We start from the raw sequence: 26339 nt of genomic DNA on the forward strand, positions 1-26339 counted from the left end.
CAGATTAGATGAGATGCCAATGGCTCTGTTAGAACAGAATTGCTGATTTGATTTTGAGGCTCTAAGATTTGGCTTTGTGTACATCTAGTTTCAAAATAGTCATTATTATTATTTTATATTATTCAGGATGAAAAAATATTTGCATTTTAGAGACTTGAAACTTCTACCTGTAGCCTGTCTGAATGATGTAGTTAATGGTGATGATAACGTTGTGATATGACACTCACTTTAAAAATACACAAAATTTTTGCACACAATTTGACAGGAATATGGACACTCAAGTCACTCTCCAGGTTGCTCTGAAACCACTGAACAGAAGTCAAAACCATCTTGAAGTGAAAAAGACAGCTGAAACTAAAAGGTAAAAGTCGGATAATCTCCTAGTGCAAAGTGAAATGACATTGTGTGTGTGTGTGTGTGTGTGTGTGTGTGTGTGTGTGTGTGTGTGTGTGTGTGTGTGTGTTCTAGAAGAGAATGAGAAGTCTCTGTGGGGGCATTTTCTGAATATTCCTATTACACATCTTTTGTCTGCTACTATTCCTGTGTTCCATTCACTATTTCCCCCAAACCCCAGAAGGTGCTGATGACATGTGTGGTTAAGTGTTCTCTGATTGAGACTGTTAGCCTCACTTAGACCTGGTACACTGAGCTTCTCTCTGAGTGAGGGGCTTCTTTACTAAAAGCCCGAAGTGAGATGTGTTGGAGCATGCGGATATGCAAGAGTTGTCCAGCCCAGCCTTGTCCAATTACTCTTCTCTGGGGGCGTTGTCATCTAGTGGAAAGATGGCGGTCAGGCAGGTCGAGTTCTGATTAGCCGTCATGGTAGCCACAGTGTGGAGAAGAACTAGAACCAGCAAGCAAAGTTTCAGCCGGCCCTGCCCGAGCCGTGGAGTCGCACAGGAGGTCACGGATGTGTACTGGCAGGAAGGGTGAGTTCTTTTTAAAGTGCCGCGGGAACGGTTGTTGGACTTCTGGTCCCACCGCACATCACAGCACTTTGGCTCCTGGTTGATGTCTGGTTTCTCTGAAAGCCCTGGGGTGTGTGCAAAAACAGACATCCATGTTTTGATTTGTAAAACTCTCACATTGCATGATAGAGCAATATGCCTATCCAACTGTAAAAAGTTCCTCTAAAATTATTACTTCAAACACTTTATTTTACGGTATTTGCATATTCAATGTAATTACAGTGTACTTACCCAGGAAAGTACTTAGTGATAAAAGGTAACTACATGGGTTAAGATTAGGTTTAAGGTTAGGCTCGGGCTATTACTGAGTTATTGTAATTACTACAATAAGTACATAGTATGTACATGCAAAACAGGACTGTAACATAAAGTGCTACCAATATCTTTTTAAAGAACTGAATATTCATCAAATTTTATAACTATCAGCTTCAGCATTGAAAGTAGAGCGGTTAATCAAATGGATGTAAAACATTGCATTGTTCTATCATGTTTTAAAAGGTTTGTGAAAAGTTTTTAAAGGAGCAAATTGGTTCATCATACGCACACACACACTAAATAAATACATAAATATAAAAATAAAGCAGGTTTTTAAAGCCGTTTATAGACTTCACTTCATCAAATGCTTTGAATAGCATATGGATGTTTCATCATAAATTAAAGAAATGTACTAGGCTGCAGTGTTAAATAAAAATATGCTTCAATATGATCATTAACAACCTTACTTTAAAGAGCAACACTATTCCCAAAATATGGAAATCTGCATTTGTTTGTCCATTATTGAAAGGGGGTGAGCCGTCAAACTTAAATAATTACAGGCCAATTTCTAATTTGTCTGTTTTGGCCAAAACGCTTGAATCCCTGGTGAGTGATCAGATGAAAGACTTCTTACATGTACAGGACATTTTATCCCCAGTTCAGTCAGGTTTTAGAAAAAAACATAGTACCATCACAGCTGCAATGAAGGTGATAAATGACATATCTGTTGCTCGTGACAAGAAGCAGCATTGTGCATCACTTTCTACTGATTTGTCAAAAGTTTTTGGCACGGTTGATCATGATGTTTTAAAGATTAGGCTTATTAATTCAGGGTTTTCAAAGAAATTTTTCTCTTGGTTCTCAAACTATCTTAGTGACAGATCTCAGTGCATTAAGCATGATGGTGTTCAATCTGGTATTTTACTAATCCTTAAAGGGGTTCCACAAGGCTCTGTTTTAGGCCCTCTTTTATTTTTACTATTTATATAAATAATCTTAATCTGCATGTGTCTGATGAAAATTTTCATTTTTATGCAGATGACACAATTATTTACTGCTGTGCACCCTCTCTTAAACAAGCCATTGCACAGTTACAGAATGCCTTCAATGTTGTCCTAAACACTTTGCTACAGTTGAAACTTGTGCTCAATGCAGACAAAACCAAATGTATGATTTTCACAGGCCCTAGAAATAGACCACTGAATATTCCTTCAGTGATTACTTTTGCTGGACGTGAAATACAGACTGTTACAACTTATAAGTATCTTGGTATTGTTATTGATGATTGCCTATCGTTTAAGCCTCATGTTCACTGTCTAGTGAGAAAGTTGAGGCTAAAATTGGGTTTTTACTTTCAAAATAAGTTGTGTTTTTCTTTTAATGTTAAAAAACGGTTAGTGGCATCCACTTTTTTATCTGTCTTGAATTATGGTGATATATTATATATGCATTCATCTGCTCAATGCCTTCACATGATTGATGCAGCCTATCATGCATCGCTGAGATTTATTACTAATTGTAAAGCTCGCACCCACCACTGTGAGCTGTATTCCCGTGTAAAGTGGTCTACTCTGACAACACGGAGGCTTTGTCATTGGTATACGTATACATTTATATATAAGGCTATTCTTGGTGTGCTACCATCCTATTTATGTTCACTTCTTATGAAAAAAAGTGTTGGTCATTACTCCCTCCGTTCTCAGGCTGTTGTCTTGTTTTCTGTCCCACATGTCAGTACTGTGCTGGGTAAAAAGGCCTTTGTTTATTCTGCTCCTTTTACATGGAATTTGCTGCAGAACAACTTAAAACTTAGTAAATTGATTCCTTTGAGTGTTTTTAAGTTGAGAATGAGATGCTTTGAGTTGGAGTCCCTCACATGTCAATGCTTTAATTGATATTTCATTGTAAGTGCATAATTGGCTTTCATCTATGTGTCTTTGTACGTATGTATGATATTTCATTGTAAGTGCATAATTGGCTTTCATCTATGTGTCTTTGTACGTATGTAATGATGTGATGTAACTTTGCTGCCCTATCTTTGTCACAGTGTCTGGTTGGTGTTCCCTGGGTATCCACTAGAGGTCCTCTTCCCCCACGGTGTCATTCACTTTAGGAACTGCATTCCCCACAATCCTTGTTTGTCGCATCATTGATTATCGCACGCAGCTGTTTTCACTCACCCTGTTAGTATCTGTGTATTTATACCCTGTCTGTTCAGTCATTGTCACGGAGTCCTTGTTCTATGTCACCACACTTCCAAAGTCTGTATCTGCCCGTTTCTTGTTTTTGTCTTGTGTTTTGGATTGCCTTATTGGATTTTTGACCATGCCTGGACTGGTTGTGAGTACGGATTACCCTATAAATAAACACTGCAATTGGATCTCTCGTTTCTCATGTGTGTATTATGACAATCTTGGCCAGGTCTCCCTTGCAAAAGAAATTTTTAATCTCAATGAGGTTTTTTTCCTGGTTAAATAAACGATCAATAAAATAAAAATAAAAACATGAAAGAGCTGGGGTTGAGGCTGAACTTTATCCAGCAAAGAGAAAGAATAATTCTTGGGGGTATTATTAGATTCGACAATGATGCAGGCACGTTTGGCCCCTGCACGTATCGATTCGATCCTAGCAGTCGTGAAAGAACTGAAGGTGGGCCAGTCACGCACTGTCAAGCAGTTTCAGAGTCTGTTGGGCTTAATGGCAGCAGCATCAAATGTGATACCTTTTGGCCTGCTGTACACGAGACCCTTGCAGTGGTGGCTCAAGACCAGTGGTTTCCCAGAGGGGCAACCCGTTTTGCATGATCAAGGTTACGATCAGATACCTTGGTACCTTGGTTATGTGGAAGAAGCCCTGCTTCTTGTCCCAGGGTCCCGTGCTGGGAGCTCCTTGTCATCACAAAATGCTTACGACGGATACTTCGCTCACAGGTCGGGAGGTGATCCTAGATGGTCGTTCGACTCAAGGTCTGTGGAGTGGTCATCATCTCTCATGGCACATAAACTGCCTCGAAATTATGGCTGCTTTTCTGGCACAGAATAACGTCTTCTCTGACCTCAGGGGCCACCATATTCCTGTCCAGACAGACAATACATTTGTGATCACATACATAAATCACCAGGGGTGTCTGCAGTCACTCTTACTTTGCAAACTGAATCTGCTTTGCCCAGTCAGGGCACTAGATGCTTATATCCACAGCGCTGCCCTGTGGCGTAAAACTGATCAGCTGTTTGTGTGTTTTGGGTCACACAGAAAAGAGTACCCAGCTTCTAAGCAGAGAATGAGCAAGTGGCTAGTCGAGGCTCTCTCTATCTTGCATATGGGTCGGCTGGCCGGCCTTCACCTTTGGCTGTAAAGGCCCACTCAACTAGTAGTATTGCGGCTCCTAAAGTCTTACTGTCAGGGGCTTTTCTTCAGGATGAATGTGATGCGACGGGCTGGTCCTCTCCGCACACATTCGTCAGGTTCTATGACCTTGAACTGGGCTCCACCCTAGGTGCTGTTGTCTTAGTTGGCTCACTCGATTTCACACAAGACAGGCACTTGTCATTACGGCGGAGTGGTTATGAATGTTCTCATAGCATCATAAATTTCAGACACAGTGCTTATTCCCTTGAGAGGAAACGTCTCGGTTACGACTGTAACCATGGTTCCCTGAAAAGGGAATTAGACGCTATGTCACCCTGCCATACTTTCAGTGTGCCTGTGACCAACTTGCTTCAGCCTAACAAACATTGTTTGATCTGGGTTTGCTTTATAGCTTCCTGGTCATGACGACGCCCGCCTATGAAGTTCCATCACGCTATTGGACTGATTTCATACAAGCCTAACCGATAGTCTCGCTTTTTTTCTTATCAGTGCAAAAGAAACTCAAAATACTCTGTTGATTTTGATCTTACATATTAAGTGTTGTACATCATTAGATCCTGATAAGTGTCTATTTTTTTGTGGATACTCACAATAAAAACAAAGTGTTGTGCTTTTCGCCAAATAAAGAAAAACAAACATGATGCACGTTCTGCCTTCTCTCTGTCAGTTAAGTCCATTCTGAAACTAATTCCACGAATACTTGTCATACAGGCACGAGTGTTTTTCCATAATGAAGCTTGAACTATCTTCTTTTAAATGAATTTATTTACATAAAAAACAAATATTCTCAGTTTATGTAATCTGTATGAAAAGAGAGAGATGTCAGTCTTTTTCTTTCCAGCTCATTATACCTGATTACGCGTTAATGTGCCACGCCCATGGAGAGCGCGCGGTATTCAAACACAAATGATCTAAGGCAAGCCATTCAAACATGCCAACGCCCACCAGCTGGATTATAAAACGCATCGTGTTTAGTAAGTATCTTACTACAGCTGTGTACACAGCGTATCCCTACGCTGTGAGGAATAATACTATCTAATAACCCTGGAAAATGTACCAGAAGTGCTGGTAGTTTCATTTCGAGGAGCAACGGATCCAGCTGATGTAGTAAGTCATTTATTCTTAAGTACTTTGTTCTGATCGCGATATTGAATAGTGTCTGACTGTAAACCGCAAAAAGACTGTTTAAATATGAATTGCGTGTCTGTGTGTAGGCTAAATGATGAATGAACGGCATAGGCGCGCACGCTTGTTTCACTACATTTATACAGCGCGGGTCTGTGCTGTTCATTCACTCTCGCATCTACATTAGTAAACATTATGTTAACATGAACACATCCAAACTATATTGCTATAGCCTACTAAGATGAGTAAAAATAGACTGAAATATGTTGAAATAAAATGTCTGTATAAGCAACAAACTGCAAATTCACATCTATATGCTAATATATCATACACAATGTTACAGACTAAATAAGAATGTTTAGACAAGATTTTGTGATTAGTTTTGGATAGATTATAAAGTTTTGACTGTAAAAAAAGACTACTGTCCCATTAAATAGGTACGCTTTTGTTCACCAATTTCTGCTCATGGTTAAATATACTATAGTATGATGTTTTGTCAAAAATAAAGTAGGTATATTGAATTATCAACTAAGATGTTATCATAGTGTTTGTTGCAATATTCAAACTAATGAATCCTTACCTTTTTTAATACGTATGATAAAATGTATACTTTTACAAAGAAATACACTTGCAATATTGTTAAAATTGAAATTGCTGTTGCAATTGTAACCTATTTGTAATTGGTTACAATTTCTAATTGTAAAATATGTATATATAGATAATTTATTTTGTCCTTGCATTCTTTGGGATCCTGTGACACACCTGTGTGAAAGGCTAATTAATATGCAGCTCATTATGTATGTGGCACATTATCCGGCCTGTGTCTTCTCAGGTGTGAACACGCCTCCACGCATATTGCCTTTCCAAACAAAAGGTGTCTTATAAAATTTAAATCAATGTATTGTTTTGTGTAAATGATTAGGCAGTATGATTTTCAGATCATTTTGAAGCAAAAATTCTGGGCAACAACACTCATTAGTCAAAAGTCTTGTGGACACATATTTAGTGTGTGTTTTGTGGCCTTATTCCAGACACTTTAAGTTTTAGTTTTTTCAATAATCACGCATAAACATTATTCTCTAAAAAATACAAACATGTACATACATGTTGCTCACATATTACGGTAGCCCCGTTTGTGCTATATAGAGTGAATCTACACCTTTGCCATTAACATGTTTATAAATAACTGAAAAAAGCACAAATGTCAAAGCATGTAAGAACACCTCAAGGACCCCAAAAACCCCTTAGACCTCAGAGGGTTAAAGACGCAATCATGCAGAGACGTTCCCATAGTGCGTCTCATTCCCTTTTCAGAAACCGTGGTTACAGTCGTAACTGAGACGTTGATGTTATCTATGCCTTGTCAAAGTACAGATTATGTTAAATATGTTAATAAAAAGTACTACATGATTTATTCATGTCTTTATAACTTACATAAACAAATGTTTACTCTCACGAGCCATCACACATTTCCAACCTTGCAGATGTAATCTCTTAAGTAAGAACAAGTGAAAAAACGTGCAGGCTACCATACGTTGTTCAACCACAATGACTTCTAGAATTTCTAATGGTTTGATTAGCTCAAGGGTGCTTCTCAGTACTCAAATTTATTGCTTTCTTGTTTCCTCGCTCCTCTGTCCTCCAGTCTGTGACCAAGAAACAAATCTAATTTAGTCATCTTTAAGGACATCTTAATTCTGTAATTGCAATGCAACGAGTGAGGAAGGTTCATGAGGAGTCATGAGCGAGGATTCATAGGTGTATCCTTCCCTCGCATGGGGTTGGAGCTAAGACATGAGAAAAGGAAGAGAGGAAAGGAAATGAGGATGCACAAATAATAAATGAGAAGCACCCCACATCTGCATCCGATGTATCCCTGAAATCAAGAACACTTCCAGGTTCTTTCATGCATCCTCTGTACTTGTGTTTTTGAGTATTAAACTGCGTTCCAATTCGCATACTTATACTATGCCTTACTAAAAGTATGTACTTTTTTAGTGAAGAAAACTTGTGTTTGTGCAGCAGAAGAGTAGGTGCGCTTTGGGACATACTATCACTTCATAAAATTGCGTCTTTAACAGACGATATGTCGCACTGCATGCATCCTGTCCCCATAAACTGGCCTGTCAATCATCTTGTCACTGTTAACATCATCCACAATTAATTTAATTTAATTTCCAACCGTTTTGAAAAGAAAAAAAAAGAACACGTTGGTCTGCCAGGCATGGGTCTTACATGAGGAGAACTCTCCTTATATTTTGCCATAATGACGCATTTAAGAGGTGATGGCCAAACGGATCTTTATAAAAGTTGATGTTGCAGATTTTTATATTTTTATCATGTAAAATATTGATTATTAATCACTTTATCCAAACCCATCTACTTAACCTGTCGTGCATGTTTTTAGTTTTTTAGGGGGGGGGGGGGGTTGTAGCTCTGAACCGAATCCTCCTCCAAAGGGTAGAATGTGATTTGACCAAGTAGAATATGTTCCTGGATCAACATCTTTGTTGATCCTATAGCATTCCAATCAACCAATCAGAGTTGAGAGACAAGTTTACAGTGTATTTCAAGTTTAGGCTTAGAAGGGTTAGAAGCCTTTACGTCAGTATTATTCACCTATTATTTCCGTCTGATTTTAAAGATAAATTATAGGTAGGGTTAGGTTAAGGGGTAGGAATACCCTTACAAAAAAAATGTTTATTTAAGTGTGCTATTAGTATAGTTCTTTTAAACTAAAAATAGGAAAGTATAGATTCAGTTTACATTTTATGCACTTAAAACATTTTAAGTAGAAATATACTTAAAATTGCACTTAAGTATACTTGACTTATACTGACAAAAAAGTCTAAGTATATTTGGCCTATACTTGTACTCAATCTTTTGATCGATATATACCTACATTTATAATTAAGTATTCTAAGTATATGTGGCTTGTAGTTGTGTTTACTCTTTTGATTGAGTAGCTAAATACTTTTTTTTTTAGTAGTAAATAGGGGAGAGCGGGGCACAACCTAACGCTGTCAGGATACAGGCACGGAGACAGAGGTAAGTCAATCCAAACACCACTTTATTTAACGTGACACAAGTGCATAGGTGAGTATTCTCAAAGTTCAGGTGCAAATTTGGTGAAGATCACTACGTGCGGGGCAGATTACAGGTGAACAGGTCCTCTTCAGGCTAACTGATGTCAAGCAGTCACAGATCTCTTATACTTGTCTTTTCTCTTTCAGATGTCGTCGTGGGAGTGACAACTCGGCGTGAATATAGGGACTCAGGAGAATACAGGGTTTTGGGGAACAGGGATCCAGACAGGATTTCGAGGAACAAGGATCCAGACAGGATTGCAGGAAACACGGATTTGGACAGGATCTCTGAAGACAGTGGAACAGGAATGCAGAGGTTAGTAATTCACAGATGAGTATACGTTACTTGGCTGGAACTGGACATATCAGAGACTTCAGAAGACAAGGGAAATGGTCTGTTCCTGTTGGAGGCTTGACGAAGACTGAGGCTGTGGTGAGTGTTCTTATGGGACTGGGTGATGAGGTAATTGATTGTAACCAGGTGCAGGTGATAATTAATGGGAAAGTGATTGCAGGTGCGCCAAAGAGGATTCTGGGGACTGTAGTGCAGAAATAGATGGTGACCCATGACAAACGCGGGGCTAGTTGTAACACCCTTGTTTTAAAATCTTCCAAACATGCTAGCTTGACGAAACTTAGTGTATTTACTAGTTGCCATATCAACACTATATAGAGAAATAATTGTGGCAAAATTCAGAAATCTTTTGGAAGATATCACTGAACATTTATTTAACCATAGCAAAAGTATATTTCTTATTAAAATTATTTTTTTAATTAGACAAATCTGATATTATTTGTATCTCCAATATGTTTTTTTAACAGTTGAGATAGTTCTTTAATGCTTCGCTAACCAACAGAAGACACTAGCAGGGTTTAAATCACAGTTGTGCAGTTGGGCATGTTGTAACACTGCATTACAATGTGTTGTAATCACATGTTACAATGTACCCCACCAATGGGGTGCGTTGTCACATCTCACTTCCATTTTTTGGGGGGTTCATCAAGAAAAAGTATATACTGTATTAATGAAACAAAACCACATAATTTAACTAGACATGTGGGAAAATAATGTGGGGAAAAAATAAATACCCTAAGTAGATTTACACAAATTAAGAAAGTCAGAAAGCATTAGGTTGTGCCCCGCTCTCCCCTATTTTTTTTTCAGATCGTTTTAAATACTGTCTCATGTATTTACATTGTTTGAAAATATAGATTTATTTTATGTGAAAATGTCACATAACGTGGTATCAAAGCTCACAAAGATGATACACAGAATAATCTTTAATAAGAACATTCGTAGCCTGGATGCCAGCCCCGAACCCGGCCCACAAAATGTTTAGGTCGGGAAGTTCGGTCTGTCCGTTGAGGAGCTATTATGCCAGAACAAAAATTGTTGGGACCAATCAAATTGTCAGGGCGGGCTTTATACGATGATGGACAGATGAGCAACCATAGACATCATATCTATGTGAGCAACGGTAACGTAACCATCCACGTCATGAGAGAGCTTGGGTTGAATTCATGGCTGCCGCTGGAGAATTGAGTTGTGTATATTCCGCTATCGTGTGTGTTATAGAAGATATAGACAGCGCATTAATTTTAGAAGAGGAACAGAGAACCGCGATCCAGGCATTTGTCCAGGCAACCCCTTCGGGATTCGGAAAAAGTTGAATCTATCAACTTTAATCAATCTCTCAACATATGTCACTTACTCCGTTGCTCTGATTGGTTCTAGCTCTATCCAATTGAGTGCACAGGCCTTTTATTTCCTGGTTCGGTTGACACACGCCCCATAATCACAGCCCAATGGAGCAGTATCAGGCTCACATTCTGACTAGAATCTGAGTATGACGACGTCAGGAGTATCAGGAAATAATCAGGAGAACTAATAAGATGATTGAGGGAACAGGTGAAGTAAAATTAAATCACGTTCACCAATTAGACACAGTAGGAAAACAAGGGCTGAGTCCGAAATCGCCCCCTATACCCTAAAATGTGGCGTTATTTGAGGGGACAGCCATTTGCAGTGGTTTCCGAAACGTCCTGGTTGCGTATGCAACCCACCGTTCCCTGAAGGAGGGAACGGAGGACGTAGTCGACGTCAACTGAATGGGGATAACCTTTGAAAGCACCACTAAAGCTGCCACCTTCGAGCGCCTAGACAAAAGCCTCCTGATGCCCCCACAATTAAGGCGAGGAAGGACAGGGCTTAGGCCAGGGAAGTCACTGCTGTTCCTAAAGGAATACTGGGAAAGCGTTCCCGTACATTGGAAGGAAGGGACACTGCGGAAGCACATCCTACCCGAAGGGAGGTAAATGTGGAAAATACACATATGAACTGGGCGGATGACCGGGCAGTGTGACATATGGAATAACACTGGGGTGGCTCCAGCCTGAACTGGGCAGATGACCGGGCAGTGTGACATATGGAATAACACTGGGGTGGCTCCGGGGGAAGACACGGGCTCACCGGGGGGAGCCGTATCGTGGAAGAATACACATATGGGGTCGCCATAGGGACCGCAACATATGGACCCAGCCTAACACAGGTTCCACACTGCTTACAAGGGGTAGGCCTAACACCAGACGTTCCGCACGTCCAACGTCGGAGGGGTGTGGAGGAACTAACAGGGTTCAATTTTAAGGGAACTCAACTGGAGTAGAAAGGCGGATGTATCCAGTCCATAGGAGGGGAATGGGGCAGCAAGCCGACACTTGAACAGGGCTCACGGTGAAACTGGCTTCATGAGAAGGGAGCCCACGGGAAGCAGCGTTTCAACTAGGTGTCGTCCAGCCCCCAACTCTAGAATCTGTTTAGCAAAGCATATCGTCAACACCCAGGCGGAGCACTTTACACTCATCATAGAGGAGCTCAACACCTAAGTGGACATGTTGCATCTCGGAATTTCTACCGAAATGAAAGCAAGCACTAAGTGGCCAACTTTGCTTGGAAACAGCCTTCCCTCTCTGCTGAATTCCTAACAGATATTTGTAGAGCGTGTCTGAGGTCTATGGCTTGCGTTCTGTACACGTCTAACCGCTATAAGCGAACGGACAGAGAAAGCCAGGGCTGGATCTGCCTCCTCCGGGGCAGCGCTTGCAGGCTCACCAGCTGCTCCTATTACGGGAGAGGTAGGAACCTTGGGCACAATCCGAGCCGGGGTCTCAGCTTGTGAGAGTTAGCCGGCCCGAACTCCAGGCACAATACGTTGACCGAAAGCGAGCAAGTCCCTACCCTCTAGTAGAGACCACGCGAGCAGGAGAACTGATATAACAGAATTTTTAACTCACTGCCTGCAGTGCCTCAGGGCCGGTCTCTGCAGTGCAGTTGCAACAGAGATAAGGCCCAAGAGGATAAAAAGGGACGCTAGGATTTACATTACCTTGCTCCTCAGGAACCTGACGATCACGACATGCTTCTCCATACTTCTGCATCACGATGAGCGTCATTTAAACACAGAGGCAACATCCTTTTGAGGGTGAAGGAAAACAGCCTACTCCGACCCATCTTGCAGGAAAAAGAGCACTGACGTGATCGAAAGCTTTCAGGATCTCCTCTGGAGAGAAGACGCACTCAATGACTAGGTTCCACTTCTAAAGGCGTAAGCACGCTACCCATTTCTAGGGGGTGCTCGCAGAAGTGATGGTAACTATCACATGTTCCTGTGATAGCCACCTGAACCTCTGCGTTCAGATGTAAGTCCGCCCCGAATCTCCAGGGGTAGAACGCGGGTGCCATCGTGCCCCGTCCCTGAAAAAGTGTTCAGGGGAAGTCAGGAAGGCTGTCGATGGGAACCAGGTCTAGTTGGGCCAATAAGGGGCAACTATGAAGACCTGCTCCCTCCTGAAATGGCACTGTAGGTTCAAGCGACGGGCGCAAAAAGACAGGAGCATTGCTCAACACAACATGTGAAGATCACTGAGCTTCAGGACCATTTTCTGCTCAGCACTTGAGTGTGATAAGTTCACTGAGCTTCAGGAGCATTTCTGCTCAACACATGAGTGTGATAAACTCACTGAGCTACAGGAGCATCTCTGCTCAACACTTGAGTGCGCAGAACTTCACTGAGCAACAGGAGCATTTCTGCTCAACACTGAGTGTGAAAGGATTCACTGAGCTTCAGGAGCATTTCTGCTCAGCACCTGAGTGTGATGAATTCACTGAGCTACAGGAGCATTGCTGCTCAACACCTGAGTGCGATGAACTTCACTGAGTTTCAGGAGCATTTCTGCTTAACATGACGTGTGAAGAATTCACTGACTTGGGCAGGCGCCAGACGACCCTGAGTCGCAGTCGCTTTTAGGAGGCTCACTGGGGAAACGCATTTCTGCAGGCCCCTGGGGCAGCTGAGAGCTAGTGTCTGTCCAAGGGTAGACCGCTCGGACAACACTGGCAAAGAGACGAAACCGGAGGGGCAACTGGGCGGCTCCGGAGTGGTAATGACCAAGCTGGACCCCAGGGGATGGAGTCTCCCGTCACCCTGGCTCTAACTGTCATGAGGCTCGTGGGCGGCACGACTGAGTAGAGCAGAAATAGTGGAACAAAGCGTCCTCAGAAGCTTCAGACTCCAAGGATAAGGTGACGGCTGAGTCGTGACATAAGAGGGAAGCTTAAGCAACGGTCGCAATGTCCAACAACTCAAGGCACATATGCCCGTGTAGTCGAGGGTCGCCCAGGCCCTCGTTAAAACATGCCCTTTATACATGACCCCTCAGTTGAAGAGGGTTTGGCAGCAGACCGGGATGACTATAGTCACGCAGGGTGAGCTGCTCTGCATCGGTCACCTCTGGACTCGATCATGAAGCTAGCACTGAAGGTGTCATATATGGAGGAAGCCAATGGCTGTTTCTACCATATACCCCAGGAGCCTCTGAAAGTTCTTTGAGTGGGACCCTTTCTCACTTTAAACACCAGCTGAACACATTCTCATTGGAGAGATGTGTTAGACCGAGTCCATCTCCAAAACTGAAAAAGAGATACTCAGCCCGTGGGCGAGATTACTCTCTCCCAGTTGACCTGAAGACCCAACGGGCTCTGGAGCTCTCGAAGGGAAGGACTCTGTACTGATACTCCAACTCTCACACGCAACACACAGGATGGCCTGCGATGCGGAAGGTAGAGATCTGAAGCACATGTCTTTCAGGTCAGAGCTGCAGACCAATCTTGGACCAAGATGGTCAAGACCCACCACCTAGTAGCACGAAGAACGAGTTTACAACTGGCCTTCGTACCGGCTGGAGGAGCGGCTATATCAAATCCTTCGCCAGCAGGATAAGATAAGCACGCACAAGTCAGGAGCCCTGCTCAACACTCGGTGTGATGAATATCACTGGATTTTCAGGAGCATGTCTGCTCAACACCTAATGTGATGATTATCACTGACTTGAGCGGGATAGCTGAGCCTGAGGTGGGGCAGCAAAGTACAAAGAGTGGTGTTAGTGTGCTGTGCAACACTTACCTGTCTCCACTAGCGGCAGGGGGCGTGTGAGAAGGCGGATGACCGGGTCCTCGAACGCACTGCTGCCTGCTGGCGACCAAGGGGGAGCTGAGGAGTGTAAGGCTATACAGGGTCACACCCGCCAGACTGGCCCTCTTGGGACCCAGGAACAGATGAAATTGTTCTCTCTTTGAAGTGTGGGTCTCTTTGAAGTGTGGGTACCGCTTGCTCCGCTTTTTTTTTTTTTGGGGGGGGGGGGAGCCAGCGGCGGAACAGACACACACACACAAACAAAGACTCCACCTGGCCCTCACCTGGGGGGAGGGAGTGATCGTACCAGCTCCAAGAGCATCTCATCCATCCCTGGACGGCCCACTCCGGAATGCTTTCGGTTTGGCCAACTGGTTTGGCAGCGCCTGGAGGGCTGGCGTCTCTACTGTGGCCGGCTCCATGCTGTGGCCTGGGTGGAGGCTGCTGCGGAGGCCCAGCAGGGGCAGCGGCTGGAGAACACCCTCGGCGACGAGCAGGCGGAGGAGCTGCCATTGCCAAATCACATAGGAAGATGACCATCATAAAAGATACATTACCATCATTTTCACAATATAAACAAACAAAACAAGTCAAGACACCGTCCATTTAGGTCAGGATATAAATTCCTTTGCCTAAGTTTCCACGCCTTTTCCACATATCTAGCCAAACTATAGATTTCATTTTCAAAGAGCCAATTCAACATATCCCCATCCGTCATCCAAAACAAATCAGGCTTTTTATATTGAATTCTCTCAAACATACCCATTCTTATTTAAAGGACAAAAAAACAAAACATGCCATTCATCCTCAACAACCATTAAATCACACAAAACACATAATCTATCCTCTTCTGGGACACCTTTATAGCGCCCCACCTCGATCTGCAAGGGCAACACCCCAGCTCTAAGCTGGGCACACAAAGACCTCTGTAATCTAGTTAACCAGCATTTGACATAAGGCTCTGTGGAGTATTCATTTTTAAAGTGAACATAACTTCTCAATTTGGGCTTATTTAAAACCTGCCGTTGCCATTGCTCTTTATAAGAATTAAACAAAAACTGCCTGACCTGAGATATATCACATTGTAAAGTATTTGAGATATATCACATTGTAAAGACGAATTTCTCTGTTTATTAATGCCTCAGACAAGTCTTTAAGCTCTTCTTGTCACGGAACACACACAGGAGGCAGAAAATCCAAGAGCAGTAGTTTAATATTAAAGGGCAATCCAAACGCGTAGTCATCCAGGCAGGGGTCAAAAGTCCAATAAAGCAATCCAAAACAAAGTACAAATGAGAACCAGTAAGATACAAATAACGGAAGTGTGGGGACATAATACAAGGACTCCGTGACAAACACTGAAACAGACAGGGTATATATACACAAGTGCAAACAAGGTGACGAGAAACAGCTGTAAGGCAATGAACAATCAGTGACAGACGGGATCATGGGAATTGTAGTGAGAATGCATAGACACCGTGAAAACTGAGGACCTCTAGTGTTTAACCCAGGGAACAACCAGACACTGTGACACTTCTAGAGCATCCAACATTAGTCCCAAATTTCCAACAAAACCCTCTGAGGATAATTTAGCTGCAAGCCCGTCATTCATGCACCTTTCAGCCGAGGTCCTGGATGTATCTTTACCAGCACTAATAAAGTGCTGGTGCAAAGCACCATACATATTCCAGACAGCCTCAACTGTCCTGTAGGAAGAGGCAACCCATCTCACATTTAACACACAACCTATTTTTGTCAACTGTGTGCCCACTACTGATGCAGCCTCATCCAGTTCCCTCAAATTCTTTGGGGACTGACTATAAAGACAGTACAGCTTATCCAGGAAACTGGTGAAGTGGTTGGTTTCCACACAGCTCGTTACGGCATCCCCAACTGACAGCTCTAGCCTGTGATCAAGGCAGTGCCAGCCAACCACTGCTGGATATCTGGCCTTTAGCTTTGCATACACCCCTGCTTTTCTACCCAGCATCCCCGATGCCCCATCTGAACAGAAGCCAAGAAAGCACTGCTTCAGAAACTCATCATCTAACCCATTGTCCATGAGACACTTGAGCAATGCATCAGTGATGCCATCTGCAGTTGTCTGTTCTAACTCAATAACCTCTAAGAAAAAAGTGAGTGGGTCTGAATTTTGAATTGATGCGCGAACGTATACTATTAAACAAGATGTTTTGCTTAGTGTCGTGCTCTCATCTATCAGGATGGACACTTTGGGCCTTATATTCCTGATGCTGGTCATCAGGGCATGTTTCATTTCTATTGAGATGAAATTAACAATCTCTGTGCATGTGACATTAGTGTGCAAAACTCTCCCCATATTAAGACCATTCATGCGCTGCAGGTCGATGAGCGCAGGGTGATCTGTGTATGGGCGATTTCTTTTGGCAATGTGATATGCCTTCCTAAACACCTTCTCAGGGGTGCACAGCTGTTCTTGTTGTGCTTTTAGGAAGCTGGCATCTAATGTACTTTCTTCTTTTTTGTCACAGATCGACTCGGCTAATTTGTGGCTATGCGAGGTTACGTACTCGCATATTTTTTTTCGTAACGATTTCATCTGCTTGTCTTTATTATTCCCATAAGGTTTAACTCTGCCATATTGCCACTCTGATGAAAAAGTGTATTTGTTTGAATCAGATCTTAGCACACCTGGTGACCCTGCATCTCTGCATATTTCACATCCCAGTGCATTATTAGATAAGAATACGAATGAGTATTTGGTTTTGAAGTGTTCATATTGGGCCAGAGTCTAACAAATTGGCAAACTGAGGGCTGACACTGGGCTGCTGCTGCTACCACTGCTGAGGGCTGATGCTGGGCTGCTTCTGCTAACACTGCTGCTACCACTGCTGAGGGCTGATGCTGGGCTGCTGCTGCTAACACTGCTGAGGACTGATGCTGGGCTGCTGCTGCTAACACTGCTGCTACAACTGCTGAGGGCTGACACTGGTCTGCTGCTGCTACCACTGCTGAGGGCTGATGCTGCTGCTGCTAACACTGCTGAGGGCTGATGCTGGGCTGCTGCTGCTAACACTGCTGCTAACACTGCTGAGGGCTGATGCTGGGCTGCTGCTGCTGCTAACACTGCTGAGGGCTGACACTGGGCTGCTGCTGCTACCACTGCTGAGGGCTGATGCTGGGCTGCTGCTGCTACCACTGCTGTGGACTGACACTGGGCTGCTGCTGCTACCATTGCCATTGCTGAGAGCTGGGTTGCTGGTTGTGCATTTCTTTAGGGCTTTTCTACTAAATGCATAGTTCCAAAAATCAAAATTACTGACATTGGACAGGCTTACATCTTCAATCACTATCATTATTTTGATATGACAATTGCACCATTAACTTACCCCCCCAAAAAATCTTCCAAGATCCGCTTCATGTTATAGATCATTTGTTCTATGATCAGCATCTGAATGAACACAATCAGCTGTTTAATCTTTTTTTGAAAGTGGGACATTCTAAATGTACCTAAATGTTTTAATGTACCTAAACATCGATCAATGATCACCAAATTTCTCTCTCAGGAGCAATATGAAAGAGAAATTTGGTGATCACTGATCGTTGTCTAGGTACTTTAAACCACGTTAAGCTTTTTCCTCACAATAGGCTCTAATGAAGCAGAAACACTTAAAGCTCCAGTAGGTAACTTTTGTAAACAAATATTTGTTAAAACTGTCATTATGTCCTGACAGTAGAATATGAGACAGATAATCTGTGAAAAAATCAAGCTCCTCTGGCTCCTCCCTGTGGTCCTATTGCCATTTGCAGAAACACACAGCTCCCGGTCAGAAACAACCAATCAGAGCCAGGAGGAATGTCATAGCAGTGTCAATCACGCTTGTGTACGCGCTGATCACCCCTCTCTTGCACAGCACGAGCGCGTACCATCGTTCGTGACTCTCCTGTTCGAAATCGCTCATCCAAATAAACGAATCTTTTTTCGAGTCATTTCGTTCATTCAACGAACGAAATGTCTCGAAAAAAGATTTGTTCATTTTTAACCAGTCTTTTTCGGAGTCATTTCGTTCATTCAACGAACGAAATGACTCCGAAAAAGATTTGTTCATTTTGATGAACGAGTTCGAACAGGATCACGAACGTGCATCACAGAACAGAGCAAGGTGAGCATTTGTGCTTATAAAACTTAAAGTTTTTTATTTCTTTTTGAAATGACCGATCGTTTCTCTAAATAAGACCCTTATTCATCGTCTGGTATTGTTTAAAGCCCTTTGAAGCTGCACCGAAACTGTCATTTGGTCCTTGAAACGTTTGTGTCCTATTGAAGTCCATTATATGTTAAAAAGCCTGGAATGTTTTCATCAAAAACCTTAATTTCTTTTCGACTGAAGAAAAAAAGACATGGACATCTTGGATGACATGGGGGTGAGTAAATTATCAGCCATAGTTTTTTTAAAAGTGAACTAATCCTTTAACGTTATCTTACTAGCTATTTATAACTTATAGAAAGAGTGCAACGTTATACAGTTACATGTATTGCAAAATACATAATGATTTGAGGTCCAACTTTGTAGTCAAAGTATGGGAAGGCCATAGTCAATGTAAAGCATATTGTTGATGTTTCGTCCCTATTAGTAAATGTTCCATAACTGTTTATAATTCCGCCGTCATCGTGGTCCTGCTTACTAGCCTGCGCGTTCACGGCAGGCTCCGCTGTGGGGGAGGAGCTGTGGAGGGAGGGCTGTAGCGCAGCAGAGAGCAAGGGGGTTGCACCTGTAAGTTGTGCTTGTTCAAATTTTCAGGCTAAGTCAACTTTTTCTCAAAACTCCCTACTGCAGCTTTAATGTCAGATGACATTGTAACAATTGTAAGACGCAAAAGGCTGTAGCAACGTTGTTGCTGAATGATGAACGTTATTGCTGATTGCTTTGTGTATTCAGGCACTGCGAGAAGACGATCTGGCAAAAAAAAATTGAATGCTTGATAGGCCTATATATATACAACCCCCATTTAGCATTTAATGTTTTGAGGTTAATTTTGAATTAGTCAGATGTTAGATAATTATATACTTTTTAAATATTGTTTATCCTTATTTTTATTAAATGGGGCTGTCAGTAAATTAGCCTAATTATAATCAACACATGCAAGTGTACATTTGGATGAGTACAAATTAAAACTGCATATGGTAATCAAATTGCACTTCCACAAGTCATACATTTGTGGGGGGAAAAAACGAATATACACATTACTTTTAAGATAAATAAAACATAAAAAGCTAAGATCAGAGCATTTAATGAACAAAACCGTGTTCTGCTATATGGCAGACAGAGGATCGTAGTCGAAAGCCGGGCGATAAAGTTTGTTTTTATAAGTCCAGGAAACATCAACAAACACAGAGGAGCAAAGAAACGAATGAGACTAAATAGCAGACAAATCAAATGAAAAACTAAACAGTGTGAGCGAGGCTACATTAGTCACATTAGAAAATTATTGTAGGTTGTGTTTGAATAATTACGTATCTTATTTATCTGAGGTAAATTAAACCAAATACTCACGTATGCTCGATAAAGAATGAGACAGCACAATGAGCCCATCGTCATCGAGCGGTTGAATTTAAAAGGCTTCAGGGCAGTGACGAGTATGTCGTCCAGTGGTTGTCCAGACACCCTAGACACAACCTTAAGCAATGGCCCTGAACGGTGGTTTAATGTCAAAATTGTGTCAAGTTCAACGCTGTATGAAATTCAAAAATAAAGAAAATAAAAGTGCCAAAAATGTGTATGCTGCAATGAGCCTGTTTTGCATTGCACAATTTCTCAAAGCAGGGTTGCAGGCTTGATACTGCCACTCTCAAGTCATGCTAATTTTCAGCTGAGATCTGTAGGCTACTTTGTTTTTAAGTGAAGCAACAGCTGAAAAGCCCATCTCACAGTGATATGATGTGGCAAAGGGAAGAAGAATGCACACTTATCATTTTCATAAGATATAAACTAATGATTAATTATTTTAATATTCCTTTGTTCCGATCAGAACATGTGAGCGGAGATCGCATTTCTGAATATTCATCTTCCCTCGCTCATACCGCTCAGTGTCGCACGCTTAACCCAGAATGGCCTGCTGGTTTGAAAATATGTGGAATAAGGGCTGCCTCCGACTAAAGTTTTTTTTTAGTCGACTAGTAGTTGTTCATTTAAGCCATTAGTGGACAAATCGCCCCTTTATATTGATTTAATTACTTAAATAGGCTATACAGGACAATGAGCGTTATATAGCCGCACTAAAGCAAGCGCACGACCGCTCGCATAAAGCTTGCCACAAAGAACCGGCAAAAGTAATTATTATGAATGTGTAAAAAATAGCAAGGAGACATTTAATTGTTTATTAATAAATTAATAAATGCGCTCCGGTGCGCTCCGTCCCAATTTAATCTATGGGTTTAAAGTGTTTTAATTCTACAAAATGGTGTAAAAACATCTGAGTGCTGCCCTCTTCAGGTTGAACGGTGGCTACTGCAGTTGAATTTTCATATTGGAAGTTGTGGTACCCTCTGACGTCAGAGGGTACCGGCTAACCACGCCCTTGCCTACAGAGAGATGCGTCTCAGGTGCACGCTGTCAGGGTAAATAGCACAGGAAGCAAGATGCAAGTGATAACAATTTATTATAAATGAAGTAGATGATGGTAAGTCCAGATGTGACAGGTTAGTGGCGCAGGGACCCCGATGGTCAGATGGAATCGGTGAAGACAGTGCAGCGGTGCGGTGAGAGAATCCAGTGACGAGAATACATCCAACGAAATCCACAGGAACATAAACAGGAACAAGGAAGGTACAGGACTCGAGACGTAGACTGGAACACAACACCGGGAAACCACAAACAACGATCTGACAAAGTAGATGAGAAGGTGATGAGTATATATACACAAGATGAGATGGGCTGCAACTGTAGACGGGAGTGATGAGTTTTTGCTGATGAAGTTAATGAGTGGGCACGCCCACCTAATCAGTACACACACACACACATACACAACCACAGAAACATGAGACAAGAAGGAGACATAGGATTTATGAACCGTGACAGTACCCCCCTCCCTAGGAACGCCTCCTGCCGTTCCCAGACTCCCTTACCTGCCGATTGTAATCATCGATAAGGGAGTGATCCAGGATGTCTCTAGCTGGTACCCAACTTCTCTCCTCCGGACCGTAACCTTTCCAGTCCACCAAGTACTGAAATCCGCGTCCCCTCCGTCTCGAGTCCAGAACACGATTGACCGAATAAGTAGGTTCCCCGTCTACGAGTCGCGGCGGGGGGGGGGGGAACCGGGACTGGCGGATTAATGCGAGCAAAGAAAACGGGCTTAATTTTGGATACATGAAAGACGGGGTGAATTCTCCTGTACACTGGAGGAAGATTGAGGCGGACTGTCACCGGACTAATGATTTTAGTGACAGAGAACGGGCCAATGAATTTAGGCGCAAGCTTATTTGAAACGGAGCGGAGAGGAATGTCCTTGGTAGAAAGCCACACTTTGGAACCGACGACGTATACGGGAGGCCTACACCGGTGGCGATCGGCTTGGGCCTTGGTGCGCGCCCCCACATGGAGTAGAGTCTCACGGGCTCTAGTCCAAGTGCGGCGACACCTCTGGACGAAGGCATGTGCGGAGGGGACCGCGACTTCGGACTCCAGACTAGGAAAAATAGGTGGCTGGTATCCTACACTACACTCAAACGGTGATAGGCCCGTGGATGACACTGGCAACGTGTTGTGGGCGTACTCCACCATAGACAGTTGCTGACTCCAGGAGGAAGGATTCTTGGACACTAAACATCGCAACGTTCTCTCCAAATCCTGGTTGGCTCGCTCAGTTTGACCATTGCTCTGGGGATGGAACCCAGAGGACAGACTGACAGTCGCACCCAGGAATTTACAAAACTCTCGCCAAAATTTGGACACAAATTGGGGTCCTCTGTCAGAAACCACGTCTGTCGGGAGGCCATGTAGCCGAAAGACGTGGTTAACGACAATCAACGCTGTCTCCTTGGCTGAGGGTAATTTGGGCAAGGGAATGAAATGGGCCGCCTTCGAGAATCGGTCCACCACGGTCAAAACTACCGTGTAACCCTGGGAGGGTGGGAGGGCGGTGATGAAATCTAGAGCGATATGGGACCAAGGTCTTGAAGGCACCGGCAGCGGTTGAAGTAACCCATCTGGGGCCCGATTGGAAGTCTTACCCGTGGCACAAACTGAGCAAGCCAAGACAAAACTGTGAACATCGCGAGCCATGAGAGGCCACCAGAATCGTTGCTTGACTAAAAACTTAGTGCGATTGACCCCAGGATGGCAAGCCACATTGGAACAATGACCCCACTGAATGACGCTGGACCGTAAACCCTCAGGCACAAATAAACGATTCGGTGGACAACGGATCGGGGGCGTTACCCCTTCTAAGGCCTTCTTGACCTTCGACTCGATCTCCCATGTGAGTGTAGAGATGAATAGGTTCTCTGGTAAAATGCACTCGGGAGTAGACGGGCGTTCGGAACGGTCAAAAATACGCGATAAAGAATCGGGTTTGATGTTTTTGGAACCCGGGCGGTACGAGAGAGTAAAATCAAAACGACCGAAAAAAAGAGCCCACCGAGCCTGTCTGGAGTTTAGCAGTCCGAATGTATTCCAAGTTCTTGTGGTCGGTCCAGACGATAAAAGGTACCCCCGACCCTTCTAACCAGTGGCGCCACTCCTCCAATGCTAACTTGACTGCCAACAACTCTCTGTTGCCAATGTCATAATTGCGTTCGGCAGGGGATAAACGATGAGACAAAAACGCGCAAGGATGCATCTTATCGTCTGAAGGAGAACGCTGGGATAGCACTGCACCTACCCCCACCTCTGATGCGTCGACCTCCACCATGAACTGACGTGATGGATCAGGGGTTATCAGGATGGGGGCTGAAACGAAGCAACCCTTCAGTTTAGCAAACGCCGCCTCGGCTGCGTCTGACCACCTGAATGTCGTTCTGGGGGAGGTCAAGGCGGTCAGAGGTGCGGCTAGTTGGCTGAAATTGCGAATGAAACGCCGGTAAAAATTGGCGAACCCCAGGAACCTCAGTAGGGCCTTACGGGAATCTGGACTTGGCCAATCCACCACAGCCTTAACCTTTTCAGGATCCATGCGCATTCCCTCAACCGAGATGATGTAACCTAGAAAAGGAACCGACTGTGCATGAAAAGCGCATTTCTCCGCCTTGACAAAAAGCCCATTCTCTAGCAACCTCTAAAGCACTTGTCGGTCGTGAAGATAGATGCTCCCTGCAACCTCTCGAAGGCTGAAGACATCAACAGCAAAGGATAAGTATTCTTTACCGTGATGTTGTTCAACCCCCGGTAATCAATACAAGGTCGCAACGATCCATCCTTCTTCCCCACAAAAAAGAACCCCGCCCCCGCTGGAGAAGAGGAAGGCCGGATGAATCCCGTTGCTAGAGAATCAGAAATATATTTCTCCATGACCTCTCTCTCTGGAGCAGAGAGTGAATATAACTTGCCCTTAGGCGGAGACGTACCTGGCAGTAACTCTATAGCACAGTCATAGGGACGATGCGGGGGAAGAGAAGCAGCCCGAGACTTACTGAACACCTCCTTCAGGTCCAGGTACTCCGTGGGCACGTTAGATAAATCCACTGCCTTCTCCTGAAACACAGGGACCGAAACAGACGGACAAGCAGAGACAAGACAAGACTTATGACAATAACTGCTCCATGCTGACACAGACTTGAGTTGCCAGTCCACTTTGGGGTTGTGACGGGTGAGCCAGGGGTGACCAAGGACGATGGGTGCAAGAGGAGTGTCCAGAATGTAAAAGGAGATGGTCTCGGTATGGTTGCCTGATGTGATGAGTGTAATGTCTTCGGTGGCCAGTGAGATGGTGGGGAGTCTTTGACCGTTGAGGGCGTGAACTGCAATCGGGTGCGGAAGGTGTTTGAGGGGAACTTGAAATGTGCGTGCAAAGTTGTGGTCCATGAAATTACCCTCTGCCCCTGAGTCCAGAAGTGCCCGACAGTGACACACGCCCTTCCTCTGCTGAGCTCTGCCCAGTTTTCCAGCATTTTTCAAATATTGCCAGTGGGTGGAGGCAGGCTCTGACCAGGGGTTTAGTTACCCTTTAAACTACAGTTAAAGGTATATTTCAAGTATTAAAAAAATAATACCTAAATAGGGACAAAAATTATATTGTGAAGTGTGATGTTATGTTCACTTAAAGAAAACTTACAAGTATACTTCCAGTATAAAACTACTAAACTTTGTTTACTGAGAGTATACTTTAAAGTGTACTGTCATGAACTAAAAAATGTGTTACAAGTATTTGATTAGTGAACTATCATTATAAATCTTCAGACAGGAATGTTGTTCCAAGATCAACAATATATGTTGATCCAGGAACATGTCTTACCTGGCATAATCACGATGAACCCTCCAAAGCACAGTGGATTGTGGGTAATATTAGCCATTAGAGTGTGCACGGATACACACTTCGAAAATCTAAATACACCATCCGGTTTTTTTTTTTTTTGCATACTCTTTTCAACATATACTATGCTTTGGCACACATTTATTCTAATCTCACAAAATATTTAGGATGGATAGTATTGGGACATTGGGATGCAGGGTCGGAATTGAACGCCGACTGTTGATGATGACGTAGAACAATCCCAGCCAGCTTCTTAGCTCTGTTGGCGATATTTTTCCGATTTGTATCAAGTGTAAGTGAGTCGCCAGCAGTGGAGAACGCATGTGGCGACTGCACGTGACGGCAATTGCAGAGGAAGTGCAGTTGACTTCAGTCAGACTCTTCTCAATACATTGCATACAAAGGTTCCAACCAGATGCACATATTCCTCAACACACAAATCTCAGACATGGTGATGATCAACAAAAGTAAAAATATGAAAAATATAAAACTCGAAACTATATGACAGCTAAATAACAGCAGCAGCATAAATCAAGCTAGAAAAAGCAAAGCAATAATAATTTTTAATAGTTGGAGTTAATACATTAGGCATAGTGTTGTCACGATACCAAAATTATTGTTTCGATACCGATACCAAGTCAAGAACTGCGATTTCGATACCTTTTTTGATACTTTTCCTGAAAAGGGAGAAACACTCTCAAATATCATTGCTGTGCTTTATTTTAAAACCGGGACAGCATTCTAATCATATAACACACTAGTGTTGTCAAGATACCAAAATTATGACTTCGATACTATACCAGACTAAAATACCTCAATACCATGGAAAAAAAAAAAACGAAAACAGTAAAAGTAACTGAAAAATATGACAGAACTTACAATTCATTGTTTTATAAATTAATTTAAAAAAAAAACTTTGTTCCTTCCCTGCTTTTTGACCATTCCCTCCAGTGTCAGTGCCAGTGTGTACGTTCTTACAAAGATGTTTGCAACATTCTTTTGTCATTATTATCCATCATGTTAACATTTGCTAACCTTTCACAATTCTGAACAGGTTGGGATGACCAAAATCTTATATCTTAATATTTTTTAAATGTAATTTTATAATTACAATTGCCTACAGATATTTAATTTAAATGTATCTTTGTTATTAAAAAAAAGCAAAAAGCAAATTACAAACAATATGACAAATACTATAAGAGACAAATAAAATAAACAGTGCTTCATTTCTTTTTTGAATGCTACTGTTAAATAGATCTAGTACTGTAGCTGAAAAAAAATAAAGTCTTCACTCTATAAATTAACTATAGACTGATTCTTAATACATAGATACATTTATTCAGTCAAGCATTGGGTGATTGTCTATTTTCTGTTGTTTCATTACACATTAATTACACAGAATATTAGGCTGCTGGTCCGGCCCTTTAAGACCTGGACCTAGGCTACCCAATGGAACACATACGATTTATTTTTACAAACGGTTTACATTCAATAAAGACATACCCGACTGTGTTTACGTGAATACTTGCCAGGACGTACATTTTTACCTTGAATTTTGATTTTTCAATCCAAATAATCCACGAAAGAGAACTGAAGTCGCGATCGCATAGATACAGTCG

The 26339-nt window shown here is 42.8% G+C and overlaps 2 protein-coding genes across 2 annotated transcripts in view; both read right to left on the reverse strand.

Annotated features, from left to right (window-relative positions):
- Positions 1 to 422: 422 nt before the first annotated feature.
- nalf1a (NALCN channel auxiliary factor 1a) overlaps positions 423 to 26339 on the reverse strand; it is a 338137-nt gene continuing 312220 nt past the window's right edge. Inside the window, exon 3 of the mRNA XM_077246906.1 lies at positions 423 to 1033. Within this exon, the coding sequence (XP_077103021.1) occupies positions 747 to 1033 (287 nt within the window). The 3' untranslated portion in view covers positions 423 to 746. The remainder of the gene's footprint in view (positions 1034 to 26339) is intronic.
- On the reverse strand, positions 17253 to 24760 carry LOC143754001 (uncharacterized). The gene is made up of 5 exons (XM_077246939.1): positions 24703 to 24760; positions 23816 to 24208; positions 22891 to 23453; positions 17640 to 17701; positions 17253 to 17535 (listed from the first exon to the last, which is right to left on the reverse strand). The coding sequence occupies exons 1-5, from the start codon at positions 24758 to 24760 to the stop codon at positions 17253 to 17255; spliced, it is 1359 nt and encodes a 452-aa protein (XP_077103054.1).

This window comes from Siphateles boraxobius, unplaced genomic scaffold (genome assembly GCF_051911475.1).
Source record: "Siphateles boraxobius isolate OS27281-9 unplaced genomic scaffold, OSU_SipBor_1 29, whole genome shotgun sequence".
Classification (NCBI taxonomy): domain Eukaryota; kingdom Metazoa; phylum Chordata; class Actinopteri; order Cypriniformes; family Leuciscidae; genus Siphateles; species Siphateles boraxobius.